Source organism: Acomys russatus, chromosome 10 (genome assembly GCF_903995435.1).
Source record: "Acomys russatus chromosome 10, mAcoRus1.1, whole genome shotgun sequence".
Taxonomy (NCBI): Eukaryota; Metazoa; Chordata; class Mammalia; order Rodentia; family Muridae; genus Acomys; species Acomys russatus.
The window spans coordinates 2200594-2215208 of record NC_067146.1 but is presented as its reverse complement, the minus strand read 5'-3'; the positions used below and the strand labels follow the sequence as shown (position 1 = coordinate 2215208).

The 14615-nt window shown below is 43.3% G+C and overlaps 1 protein-coding gene across 1 annotated transcript in view; it reads left to right on the top strand.

Annotated features, from left to right (window-relative positions):
* The window catches only part of Agk (acylglycerol kinase), a 75685-nt gene extending 67927 nt beyond the window's left edge, over nucleotides 1-7758 (top strand). Inside the window, exons 13-15 of the mRNA XM_051151668.1 lie at nucleotides 4110-4180; nucleotides 6041-6125; nucleotides 7101-7758. Of these exons, the coding sequence (XP_051007625.1) occupies nucleotides 4110-4180; nucleotides 6041-6125; nucleotides 7101-7238 (294 nt within the window). The 3' untranslated portion in view covers nucleotides 7239-7758. The remainder of the gene's footprint in view (nucleotides 1-4109; nucleotides 4181-6040; nucleotides 6126-7100) is intronic.
* The last annotated feature ends 6857 nt before the right edge of the window (nucleotides 7759-14615 follow it).

The window sequence follows — 14615 nt, the reverse complement described above, 5'->3', positions numbered from 1 at the left end:
GCGCCATAAATGGATGAGGTTGAAAAGTCCTCTGTGCAGAGGGATCTTTGAAAAGAAGATAAAATTTCTATTACACGTTTTCTTTATTCTTGGTCTTTAGGAACAATGTACCGCCAACATTTTGCTCATGTTCTTTTGCCATTGTTCTTTTCTCTGATGACGGAATCTGTGAATGCATTGAGCTCACTGAGCATGTGATGGCAGCTCTAGATGAGCTCTTATCTTTGTGCTAATTACAAAGGTCTGTGACACTACTTCTTGTCGTTAGTGGAGCACTGTCACTGCTTTTCCTTTTTCCCTCACCACTTTGCAAAAGCAAATACAATAATATATTCAGACACTGTGGCTGTCACGTAGTAGCTTGAAATGTTTACTTCTCATTAAAACAGCTTTAGGATTATGGAATGTCAGAAATTTAATCTCTTAAATAAGCATGTTTATTCTTTAATAGCAAAGCATACTAAATAGATTGATTAAATGGATATTGATGCTTTTATTTAAAGTAATACATCATCTTCATATTTACTAATGTCGCAAGATGCTTATCATATATTGCTGACTGAAAAACCAATTTTAAATGATTTTCATGAAACGGTTCTTTTCATTTTTATTCCAAAAAGAAAAACTGCCCCTAAAATGAGCTCTGTGAATGGTGCAGATAAAGGCTCCAATTTTACTCATTCCAGTAGCCAGTTGTTCAGGCCAGTTTACTGAAGCACCATCTTTCCCCTAGAGACCAGACAGGTGATGAGCCACCCAGTGTGGGTGCTAGGAACTGAACTCAGCTCCTCTGAAAGAGCAGCAAGCATGCTTATGTCCTGAGCCACTGCCTCAGCCCAATGCCTTCTATAAATACTTTAGAATGTTTATTAGGCTCCTCATAGTTTTATAAGGTTGCATTGTTCACATAGATCAATTTGAGGAGAAATGGCATTTCTATAGTATTGACCTTTCTGGCAGGTCAGTGTGATGTATCCTTTCATTGACTGAGGCCTTCAGTAGCTCTCAATGAAGTTTTATGGTTTTCTCTATAGTATGTGTCTATTGCTGGGTGTACTCCTGGTTATCTTACTTTTTATGCTTGTTATCAATATAATCTCTTAAAACGTCATCTCTAACTAACTGAAGAGAGAGACAGACATGCAATTGATTTTTGTGTGTGTTATGCTGAATCAGCATCCTAATTAAATTCTTATAAGTTATGTTTGCCTATGGGTTTTTTTAGATTTGCTATAGATTTTGCTATTATCAACAGTGCCAGTTTCATTTCTTCCTTTTAAACACTTTATAATCCTTTGTCTTTCCTCACTGCCCTATGAGGACTTCAGTGGTGCTGGACAGAAGTAACACTGAATTTGATAGAATTTTTTGGATTCCTTTTATTATATAAGAAAGTTTCTCATAAAGAAAACTTTACTAGGTTTGCCAAGAATTTTATTAACTTTAAATATCCTGGACATTAAATTCTATTAAGTATCTTTGCACCATCCATTAAGACAATAAGGTTCTTATCCTCTGCCAATATGAGTTGATTTTTGAATGGATATGAGACTATTGGCCAAGATATAGAACAAGCAGTGGCTTTGCCTTCATACCTTAAACCTGAACAAAATCTGAAATAACTGCTGGCAAGACTCAAGTAGCATAGGACAGGGATCCCAGAGAGAAGGCCACAGATAAGGTAAGCCTATCCCTGCCTCCTGCTAGGGGGAGGCCACAGCGTGGGTATGGGCTTACCAGGAGTGCAAGGTCTCCTTGGGAAGGCATCTTTGAGAACTCAGGGGGCATCCGGCCAATGAGAATTGCAGGGCAATGTAAAAGAAAGGTGCCCTGAAGAGAGAGCCAGGATCTCTGGGCCTTCATCTGTATTTTTCACTGATATATAAATATGAGAAGTCAACCGAGTTGAAGAAAGAACTCCTCCCAAGAAACCGGCTTAGTCCTGGAAGATTCAATCACACCACAGGACCAACAAGTGTGTTTCCACCAGGTAAAGGTGAACACTGTTGTCAGGCAGGCTTCAGGTGTTGATCCTTAAAAACACATTTCTACCATAATGGGACAAAACTAGTCTGATTCCAGGCTATTTCTTTAAGCAAAATCTGGAGACTAACCTGCAGAGTCACCATTTCCAAGTAACCCAACTGTGCCTCCAAATAAAGCTCAAGAAAGATGTCAACAGACTATAACCACAGGATAGCCACAGGCCCAACTGGCCAGCTGCCTTCAAGCTAGAATGCTGTTCCATTTTACTGGAATGCGAACACACCAATACATAAGTGCTGCAAGGTAGCTTTTACATAGTACACAGAATCTAGTGGCCATCATAGAGACTCTGGAGAACTCTCTCTGGTCCTTAAGAAAGACATGTTGGTGTCTATTCTCACTGGAGCATGGCTTTGCTGCCTGCTGCAAGTCTAAATATGCCAGCTTCTTTCCCTGTATCTTCTGTGTGTTAGGCCTGGCTGGTAGATAGTTTCCCTGCTCCTCTGTGCCACTTTCAAGGCCATGTCCCATCATTTCCTTGTCCTGGCATCTTCTGAACCTTCGCTGCTCCTGCTCATTCTCCATAATATTCTTTCCTGGCTCACTGCCTACCTCTGCAGTCAGACTCATCTTGATTCTTAGCACAGCAGGCAGAGTGGCCCTATTACAAACAAACCAGAACATTTCCCTCCTTGGAGCCCTCCACTGCCTCTGCATCTCACTCAGCCTAGAAGACATTCCTTAAAGTGGTCTACAGAGCCCTACCCATCAAGATGCTCTCTTCCCCCCTCCACCTTCATGTTTTTCCTGCCCCTGCCACTCAGTCTACTCTAGGCATATGGATTTCTTCACTGTTGTCTGTATATTTCAGGGATGCCCTCCGCCTGAATGTCTCTACCATGTAGTTACTTCCCTTTGTATGGATGGCGTGTCCCTAGAATAGTGGTTTTCAAAGTATGGTCTTTAGATTGGCAGCATCAGATCACCAGGACATCGTTTGAAATATAAATTCTTGAGCTTTATAACAGGCCTACTGAGCTAGGAACTCTGAGAATGATAAGAGTTTGAGTAGGTTTTTATATTAACTTTTAACCAACAATGCAAACAGGATCCTGATGTTAATCAGCCCTCCAGGGCTACTCGCTAAAACCTGAAAATGGCTTCCCCTAATGAGGGTCACCTTCTCATCTGGCCTCTCTTTAAAATATTTGCCCCTGGGACTGGGGAGATGGCTCCGTGGTATATGAGCCCTCTTTCAGAGGGCCCAGCGCCCACGCAGCAGCTCACAACCATCCACCTCTAGTTCCCCAGGATCCAGCACCCTCTTCTGACCTCCATGGATATCCTGAATGCATTTAGTGCATGCAGATACATGCAGGCAAAACATGCACACACAGAAAATAAATCTTTTTTAAAAATGGTGCTGCCATTTGTGCCATGTCAGGCTCATCGTCTGTTCCTGACGTTTTGTAGTATATTCTGATGTGCTTCTAGTATACCTGCTTCCACTGTGCAGAGTAACACACTGCTTTACTATTGTTTTCTCCCTGCACTTCCCACAGTGACATGTAGGGTCTTTGTGGGCAAAACTCTTTCTGTGTTCTGCTCAATGGTGTAACCCAAACATTCTGAGGCTGACGGGATGTGGCTAGCACTCGGTAGGTAGTGAACCCCGAGCGGTCACTGCTTTGTACTTCCTAGTTGAGATCCAGCTGTGCTTCGGTTGTACCTCTGAAACGCAGGCAACGGCTCTCAGCGGCTTGTGAATGTTTTCCTGGGCATACATGTTTTCAACTCCCCCGAGAAGGCCACACAGAAGTGTGGGGATTGCTTCATGAAAGCGAGGCTTGTGTTACTCGCTAATGACTAGTAGCAAACTGAGGAGGGGCACAGGAATCACGATCCTTTCCAAAGCACTTCCTTGTAGGTCAGTCTTCCAGAGCTTTGTATGGATAGAACCGTGTTTTATAACCATTTTTAGGGAATAAATAGGCTGCTGCTTTCTGCTCTGGTTGCATATCATGTTTGCATTTTGAGCATTTTAAAGAAGACAGACACCTGTGGGTAACAGGTGCATTAACCCAATTTCCAAGTCTTAACATTCATATTCTTCATCTTTCTAGAGCAAAGAGGACTTTATGAACATTTGCATTGAGCCTGACACTGTCAGCAAAGGAGATTTCATAACCATAGGGTAAGTGCCTGGTCTGTAGGAAATGGGGCTCATCAAATAAATTGTGCCCTCAAACCTTTCAGTCCAGAGAAGGCTGTCTACTTAAGATGAGGACCTGGCAAAGGCCTTGCCTGTCTGGGAATTCTGGCCTTTTTTTATAACAGAGCTGGCATGCCGGGTACCTGTGTACTTTGGCCTTCTCTGCTCATTTTGGGGAGAACAGAATTTAACAGTCTGCCTTCCAATTGAAGTTGAAGAATTCAGTGTTTCAGGCAGAGTTAAGGACTCTAGTTTCAGTCCAAGAGCTTGATTGCCTCCTTGCTGGCTTTGGGACTCTAACTTAAGTCACTGACTTGTCTGAATCCTTTCCCATCTGTAAAACGGAAGGTACCATCACGTCTACCGCCCAGGACTGCTTCTCAGCATCAAGGAGGCCTTTGACATTGAGCGGCACGGCCCAGCATCTTGTACCATGCGTGCCATTCACCTTGTCTTCCTGTTCCTAAAACACCAAGGGCAAACTTGAAAGGACACTGAATACCTGGACATTTCCCAGGCTTCCCTTTTTCTAATACAGTGGATTCTTCCGAGTTCTGCCGGATTTGTTAAATCCTGCGTTGGCTGGAACTTCATTGGCTGTAAACCCTCCAGACATCTTCAGAGTAGCTAAGGAGCTGTGTGTTCCCATGCCAACCAGAAGTCTGCTCACTGTCTTTGCTTTGTCCTAGTGCTCCCTCTCGTGCCCACTCAGGGGTTGGACATTGCTGCTGCAACAGCTGTGTCTCCATGGCTGCGTCATTATCTAGTCCAGCGTAGGCAGCAGAATGGCTTTCATTAGTCTGCGTTGTTCTTACCTTTGATACCAATTTTTCAGATACTGAATGGTTCCTTCTGCAGTCGTTGATTGCTCTAGCTGTATAATAAAGGGAAGAAGGAAAAAGCCATATCTTAAGTGAGTCTAGCTAGTGGGAACAGCCATATTCAAATCTCCTTTACAAAACTGACACCCAAAACAAAAACCCACTGTGTCTCTTAAATGAAATAGCTTTATGTTCAGCATTCTTACCAAGTTTGCCTTTCATTCTTGAGGGAAATAAATTTGTGTAAATCATGTGATCATTGAATGTCTAAATAGAACATGGTGAAGCTGCTTTTGAAACTGAGGACAATTTCATACATGAAAGAATTGCTGTTTCCAAATAAAAAGAGATAATGGACTTTTTTCTTTTTAGACAGGGTCTCTTATAGTCCAAGCTTAACAGGGTCTCTTATAGTCCAAGCTTAACTTAACTCCCCAAGTCACTCAAGCTGGCCTTAGACTCTTGCCTCTGTCTCTTTCCCTCTTTTTGTATTTACCGTAACTAGCCAAATGGGGTACAAGGGCACTGAGGACATGCATGTTTATGTGTGACTGCTTTACTCCAAGGTTAATGTGCTAGGTAGGCTGTTACATATGGAGAATCATCAGAAAATAGCCAAGACTCTTTATAGGTATAAAATTATCTACCCTAAACTAGAATAAAACTACTTTGTCCTTAATAAAGAACCAAGTAACAGAAACTTGATGCTTTCCTCAAAGGACTGAATTACATCCTAATTTTAAATTTGAGATGGAGATGAACAGCTTAAGAACTAGATAGCTATAGTACCATTTAAAAAATAAAGAACAATTGAGAGAAATTTCATCCCAGCTTTATGGAGTCAGTTTTCTCAATCTAGAACATACCACAACACTGGGCAAGAATCATAGGGACAAGTAGTCACTGAGCCCTGGTCTCCATAGCCTCTCTTACTTGCCCTCATAGGGGAGAGCTGGGCTTTTCTGAGGCCTAATGTAGTTGCTATCAAAGGTTCTGACCTAGTCTTTTCTTTTACTAATAGAAGTAAGAAGGTGAGAGACCCTGGCCTGCGTGCGGCTGGTACTGAGTGTCTCCAAGCCAGCCACTGCTCTCTGGTTCTTCCTGAGGTAAGGCAGGCTCACCTGTTTGCGTTAGTCTGTCACTCCATTTTCTTCCTCTTTCTTCCATGTTAACTGACTGCCATTTAGGTACCTTCTGTTTGACAAACTCGAAATCAGGTCTGAGTTAAAGGAGACCAAAAAAGAAAGGCAAAAGCTTCTAAGGTGCTGATTTGGAGCAGGCCTCTGAGGCCTTTGAGTCTCTAAGCCAGGGTTCTCCCTCAAAGAGATCCTTAGGCCCCCTGACCTTTGTTTTTTCATGCCAATAATGAAAAGGATGTTTCTATTAGTGGAAGAATTTTCTAGCTGGTGAATAGTGAATTTTATTTTTTCCTGTACAGTATGCGATATACTGCCATGCTTAGAATAACAACCTTTGTTAAGTCGGAACAGTAAGTGGAGGTAGCTGAACTGAAGTTGCTTTGATTCACCCAGGCCTCTGAAGAGCTCTGGCTGTGTTGCTGCTGTCCTTGCACTGCCACCATAATCTCGTGGACAAAAGCTCAAATAAACGACTTCTGGCAGGACTCTGTAGAGTCTGAAGTGACCCTGTGTTGACACATCCAAGCTTGAAGCTCAGGAAGTCTTGGGAATAATGAAAATGAGTCGGTGGACACAACAGCTCCCTGAGAACTAGCTGTCTTTTTTGCTTTTAGCTTGGAAGGATTATAATCCCATGCTATCGGTCTTCCCCTAACGGATCTCCTTCCTTATTTGTTATGTTAGTTCCTTGACAATTTCATATAACAGGGAAGGGCTCCTGCCTTTTCATAAGTATTTAAAAATTTAAACCTTATTTATGTATGCTCCAAAGTGTTTGAGATAGTAATTTTAAAAAGGAAAAATCTCTCTTCTTGGAGTGGAAATAGAGTTGTTTCCAGAACCAGTCAGTACTGGGAGATTTTGTTAGGATGTGTGCCCTCAGCAGAGATGCTTTTTCCTGCGGTGAGGTCACAGGTGTGCTCAGAACTCTCCTCTCTCTAGGGAACCGAAGGCTCTTTCAGCATTGACAGCGAGGAGTATGAAGCCATGCCTGTGGAGGTCAAACTACTGCCCAGGAAACTGCAGTTCTTCTGTGATCCCAGGAAGAGAGCGCAAATGCTGCAGAGCACATCCCAGTGAGCTGGCAGCACAGAGGGCATTCCCAGGCTGCACCCTCAAGCCTCCAGTGGGACCACAAGCGGATGAATGTGTTTCATCCATCCCCAGAGTGTCACAGGATCCCAAGGGATTTTCATGCCAAGTACCCCAGACCCTTCCTATAGTGCTCCCTAAAGCCTATGCCCTGTCGCCCAGTGCTTAGCATTCTGTTCATCCTTGTGTTCCCTGTGTTGTGGTAGTTGATCCCTCCTACCCAGCAGCTGTCTCAGGCTGGTTCAAGGATGTTCTTGCATTCAGTGAGTTGGAAAGGGCTGGAATTCTGTAACTGGCCCACAGTGGAGAGTGGAATCTGTCCCAATTCTCTGACTGTCCTAGGGCATCCAAGGAAAGCAGCTGCCACCTTCAGGTGCCTCTCCCGTTCTGGCTCTCATGGGTGCTGCCCCTTCATGAGCACTCTGCTTTGCTTGCTTGTCTCAGTCTGGAAGCAAATGTGAAGTTGTTCCCTCTTCAGCCATGGCTATCGTATTGTAAAATGTTGTAAAAAACAAACTAGCGCTCCTTCATTGTTAGTTTGCATGTGTACAACTGAGGCGCATGTTGGAAGCTAACTGCCTTGGGGCTGGCAGGAGGGCAGGGTTCTTCATTTTACAGGCTGCTTCCCCAGGGGCATCAACCATCCCTGGAGAAAGTGCTTTAAAACTACTTCATAAACTTCTGATTTTCCCAAATGTATTATATATATATTTTTTAAAAATCACATATTCATGTTGACACCTATCATTTTTCATGGGAAGCTAAACAGTTGTTAATGTACTTTCTAGTGTTGTGTATATACGTTATTTAAAAATAAAAATTGTTACATCATTCTTTTAAACATATATACAGTGTATTTTAAAATGCACCCCTCATTTATAGGACCAGGGAGGGAGGGAGGGTGCTGTGACAGGGATGTAGAGTAAATTAATTAATTAACTAAAAATAATAATAAACTAATAAACTAACTCTTCACTATTTGAAAATTTCAAAAAAATTTTTCTCCCTTGGGTATATCTCTATACCACTGTCAGCAAAGGATTCTTATCATAGTTTATTTTTAATGTATGGCAATCTTTATCATTTGCTTTTCACCAGTAAAAAATATAAGTCTAAGTAAGTACTAAGTTATTACAGAACAAATGTTTTAACAATTATTGGTAATAGAAGAAATAGTGTTTTAAATACATAATTTTGATAATTAAAAAGTATGTTATTAGAATGTTCTTATTCCCAATATAAATATTATTTCTGGTGAGACAAGGATATCCAATATCAGTGATATTCCTTTTTCATTTTTTTATTATTTTTGAGACCAGAAAGTAAATGAGAATAAGAATTATAATATTTTTAAATGGCTTTGAAATTAGTGGGGAGGAAAGCATACTACTGCATTAAGTTAATAATGATCCTCCTTTTGTCTGTTGCAAGCTGAGAACTGAAAACACCTGCCTTTCTAAGGAGTCGCTACCATTTACTTTTAATCTTAGCATGAGCATTTCCTTCACTCGTGCCAGAAGTCCTTGAACTCTAGAAGGCCTGTACTGTAGTCAGTTGGATTGAGCCTTTGTCGTGGTGAAAGCGATACCTTTAGCAGCAAGAATTTCAGGAAGATCAAATTTAAATGTAAAGAAACATACCTATCCCAGCGTGCATGAATTGAGTAGATCGACAGCACCTACAAAAAGCCCAAGATTGAAGATCACAAAAAGCAAGGCTTGCCTATGCAGTTCTGTGTGCTATGGTGGTAAACGTTCCGCTTCAAAGCAAACAGAGGGGTCTGAGGATCAGTATAATCACTTACCCATGCCAGCTGGGGAGGGAAGGGGGCTGCCACGGCACAAGGAAAGAAAAGAGTCTGTGTTTCTGTAACTGCGTGTAAGACGAGTAGTGAATCCAGCGTTAGTTCTTAAAACACTGTGTAGCTGTGCGTTCTAACAATAACCAGTGCTTAGTTAGAGAAGGAAATTGGGCTTACATTATGAATTTCACTCACCTGTAAATATAAACGTGCTTTAATTTTGTCTTCTTTAGTCAGTTTCCTCTAAGGACTTGGGTTTCATTGGATTGTCCATCCATAGAATGCCCACATTTAACAGGTATATAAATTTGCTCAGCTATGCAAAGGAGATCATGGGGGTCACCTCCAGGCCTTTATACACACAACTGACATTATACCAGCATCAGTTCTTATGATACCCCAAAGGCGTAGGCACTATTGGTTACAATCCCCCCACTAGAAAACAGAAACCTAGCCTTGCAACCAGGGTTAATAGTTCACTCCACAGTGGTTTAAATGACCTCACCTATAGATACACATGTGCATCTGTGCATCTAGCTTCTTTCTAGAGTCTAGAAGTTTCCTGCGGGGGTTAAGGGTACACAGTCCCAGTTTCTTGACTTTAGTTTCCATTACCTTGAGACTAAAGATTGGCTCCCCAGTGTCTGTCCTCATCCCTTGGGCTCTGCTCACAGGCTGGGCCACCATCATTCCTTCCTACCAAAAACTGCATGGTGAAGGATCACAGCACATGGGCTCATGTTAAAATGTGAATTTTAATTGTAAAAATTGGGTTGTTTGTTTTTTTGTAAATATAGTTATTATCAACCTCTGCACATAACTTGGTTCAGATATATACAGATATGATATACACAGGTGTTACCTTGTACCACGGAAAGAATCAATTCAAGAAACATTTACACTTAGTCTCGCGGTTGAGCCCAGCTTCCTTCTGGTCTGTAAATAATACACCATTAAAGACACAGAGAGAGGATACACTGGTCTGCAGTAGTACCCAGAGCAAAACTTACCAATTATCCCTCTGACTTTATCATATGAGGTAAAGACATGAAACAAAAATAGATTCGGGTTCTCTTATTGCTGTAACTCTTACGCTGGGGTTCCTACTCAAAATAAGTTTTTACATTTAAGGCAACAGGGACACTATATTAACAACAACAACAAAACTAGGAAAACGTATTTCCTTGGTTACAACTACCTCTAACTATTTCTTTTTCAAAAATGATTATATTCCAGACTTACACAAAATTTAACCAAAAAGTTTTGGGTAAATAAAGGAAGTTAGTTTTGTTTACCCTTGTCCTAAACCCTGGGAGTCAGTCACACTGGCAGTTCAGGAGCACAGAATCCCCCACTACTAATGGCTGATGTGGGCACAGCAAACCCAAGGCTCATCATTATCTCTGCTTAATTTACCCAGATACAATGTCAATTAGACACATTTGCTCTTTATGGGCTTTTAGCTTTGCAGTTCCATCTATGCACAATTTATCAAACCAAAGTAAACTCAGCCGACTAAGCAGGCACCTGCTGCAAATGCAAATCCTCTGTTGCAAACCTTTCAGAAGTTAAAATCACCATGGTTCTAAGAGACCGCACCATGCTGAAATTCTAGAATAAGTTCTAAACAACGAAAGCAGAGTTTTATTTTTCCCATCTTCATTTCTCTATATAGCACCAGAAAGTTCCTATTCCTTTCCTAAATTTACAGTATCACCCAACTTCCAGCCGCTAAAATGAATTAAAGTGCCAGTTAGAACACTACCTCCCCTTCCTCTCCCTCTCCATCGACCGAGAGGGAGCAGTCACTGGAGGACCACCTACCCTCTCTGTCCTAGAGCGTCACCCAAGGTTACTGTCCCCCTCTCGTCCTTCCCAGGCCAGCTGACTTCATCTCCTGCTGGAACACCGCACAGAGTGATGCTCATACGGCACACACCGCCATGGACAGTGACGCGCATAAGGGCCTCAGCGGCTATCAAACTAGACAGCTGCCCAGCTCTTCTTCCATTATAACTCTGCAACTCCTTTCCATTTCAACAATTCAGTAGTCAACTCATCGCTCAGTAACACTGGTATAAAAAATAAACTTCCATTTCTCGTAGGAAAAACATTACCTTAATTCACAGTCTTTTCTCCACAGCATTCAGTACACTTCAATAGCTCCTGGGAACAGAGGTATATTTGCAATATAGTGGAATAGTCAAACCTATGCCTTGGGTATAAAGGAGCCCTTTAACTCCTCCCCTCCCCTACCTGAATCAGAAAAGGGTTTTCGTGAAATGAGAAGGGATGAAGTTGGGCCTGCTGAGGTAAGCCCAGAGGTCTCCAGGATCCCAACCATGGGGTACAACTACGAGCTATGAGGGAGAGATAGGAGGGCTGGACAGCTCTCAGAATCACAGCCCACAAACCCAGAAGCCTAACGAGAAGACAGGCCTGTTGGGTCCCCTTATGATATTCTTGTCAGTTTTCAAACTCTTCTCAAGATAAGGCAAGTTCACTGTGAAACAGCATTGTCTTACGGCTCAGCCTGTTCTGCAATGACCACGACAATGGCCTACAGAAAGCATCACAATCCACTCTCTGGCTGCGCAGTTTAAGGAAAAAGACAATTCCTGAGTCCCTGCATCTCCAGGAGGCCGGCCTTTGCCACCAGAGGCTAATTCACCACCAGCCTCTGGAGAAGAGTCCCTGCAAGCCCCAGTGGAAGGCCGAGTTCATGTCACCTTTGCAGTGCATTGACAGGCTTTCAGTGCCTAAGACAGAGCAGGCTGTACCCCTTGCCTCCAGGAATGAAGACAGCCATTAGCTATGACTAAATTTACCTTTATCATCTAGCTAAGATATATTAGGTAATTATGTACGTGAGGTTTCCTCCCATGAAGCATTTGGCACTATCTGAGCGTCGCTCTCACCTTTCCTGTGGTTGCCTAACTTCTATCACAGCAATGAAACCAGCTTCTCTCCTGAAGCCTGAGTGGGTGGGAGGCGTGGGAGCAAATGCCTCCTGTCACACTGTACTCCTGACTGACTGGACCATATGGGCCCACGCAGGACACTGACCCTGGATCCATGCCCAGCACAGGGAAGGCTTCCTGTTTAAAGCCAAAGCTAATACCAGGCAATGGCTTGGCCTTCCTCTGCAGACTGGTAGGAGATAAGCTCTGCTATTTTTACTCTTTCTGAGGAAAGAGTCCTGAGCCAGGCAGCAACTAGCTGTGACTTACCATCTGCTGATGAAACTGAAAACATCCACTTTAAGACCTTTTGTTCTACCTACTGGGTTATACTTAATATAGATGTCCACAAACGCCAACTTCGGGCCCCTTGAGGATTGCTGCCTTTGCATTTCTCCTAAGTGAAGAATGACTGGGTAGCCTGCAATGCAAGTCAGCAAGTGCTTCCGGGTTAGCACACAGTTCACGGCACGGGACAGATGGAGGCTAGGGCTCTGCCAGCTTAGACAGGGATCCGACGAGTGTGACCAGCAGAGTGGCAGGACCCACATCAGAGTTTTTAGCCTTGTTTCTAGAGGCCAGTGGTAATTTTTAAAAAATGCCCATCTCTGCTAATTGCCAGAAAGCTGTAAAGGATGTGAACTAACTTCTTCCAAATAAAGCCAGATGGATTTTCAGAAAGTATTTCAAGAACGACAGGAAAGCACATCCTGCAGCTCCTATAGCTTCTGCCGTCACTGTAGAGGGATCCTACATAGCTCTACACAGACTACTTCCCTTTAGAGGAAACTCACAGCATAGTATGCAGGCTTGCATCTGCTAACTGCCACTGTGGGACTTCACAGTGCCACAGATCGGGACATCCTCTGCAGCTGGTAAATGGAGGCAAAGGATGCAGTGACGCTGGCATACACATCGCATGGCCACACAGATGCCTGTGCCGGGTTCTGGCCCCAGGAGGAAGCAGGCAAGGTGGGGAAGGACTGAAGGAGATGTTGAACAAGTTCTGCTGTGGGTCAGCCCAGAATCTACGACTTAGCACAGCTACTTAGTTAAAAAGGACCCCAAGATCCTACCTAACAAAGGACAACCTTTCTCACCCTTGCTACCTTTACATCAGCTCACAGCTACTGCTCAAGGCTCCCGGGAGGTCCTCAGAAATGGGCTCTTCAAGAAACTGAATTCTAAAGAAAGAGTCTTCTAGTTCCCCAGAAGCAACAGCCCCCCTTTACCCTGCTCCTGTCTCTATGGTCTCTACCCTTGAATCTAAGGGAAGTGTTGCCAGGTGGTCCCTGCTCTGCTCTGAGGCATAGAAGGTAGCTAGAAAGACCAAGCGGGTGAACCGTCAGCCACTGAGCACAGCTGTGGTTTTTGTAAACATTATGTTACTGGAATGAAGGGTAAACCCACATTGCGGAGGAGAAAAATCTATTAGCTGGAACACTTTATGTTGATGCCTTAAACTTATTTATCTATTTACAGAAAAGATGTTACCCTGACTCATCAGTGTCTATTTGCATTTTCTCTCTCTCTCTCTCTCTCTCTCTCTCTCTCTCTCTCTCTCTCTCTCTCTCTCACACACACACACACACACACACACACACACACGCACACACACACACAAATCTCTTCATTCTTGAATTCTTTATCAAGGAGCTACAGTGAAAATACTTGAGTTAAGCAATAACCCTCAAGAACTAGAGTTGACATAGGAGGCATGGCCCCTCCATTCGACATTCTCTTTGCTGTGGACATCAACCCAGCTGCTCTTTGGCTGCAGACACGGGCGTTTGATGGCTAGCTAGCTAGTCAGATTAACAAAGGCAGGCAGGAAGGGCACAGGAGAAATCATTACCAAAAATTCAAAATCCTTAAGGAAACTACCATTGGAACTGGCTTTCTGAATATGGTTAACAACTAACTGCCCTCCCATCTAGTCCACAAATCAAAAGTATCCCAGCCCCAGAGAACAAGGTGGCTGCAGGCCTCATCCCAGACCAGAGGAAGCAGGCATGGCTGTTAGCCTGGGATTTCCAGCTATCCTTTTGGCAGGGGAGGCACTGGTATATTTTCCCTGTCAAATCTGTAGGTCTGTGGATTCAATTGCTTTGCCTAAGGAATGTTGTGAGAGCTTCAAACAGGTTAATAGACCTGTTAACCTCACACCCTGACATCTCAGATCGACCAGTTTGGACCCTGGCTACACTTCAGAATTCATCAGAAGCATCTCCTCCAGAGAGCTCTGAGATCTCTTCTCTTACCTGTCTGAACCTGTTAGTCCAAGAGGACACTGGGCCCTTAGGAGAGACTCAAATGTCAAATGAATTTGATTGTAAGCTCCAGGGTCAATACCACCCTTCAGAACTGACCAAGGGGACTGGACTACAGTGTGGAGGGGGTAGGGAGGAGTAATTGTAACCCATAGCTTACTCATTCCCTTACTGTAGGAAGGATTTCAAGGATTCATTCTAGTTTTCAACCTTTCCCTGCTATTCTGTCAGAAACATGTTTTCCTCCTCTGTGGTCCCTCTATTCCAGTGAACCAAGAAGATACACACTTGCCCTATGACAAATAGGCAATCCCAACCTGACTCCTAGCACTTG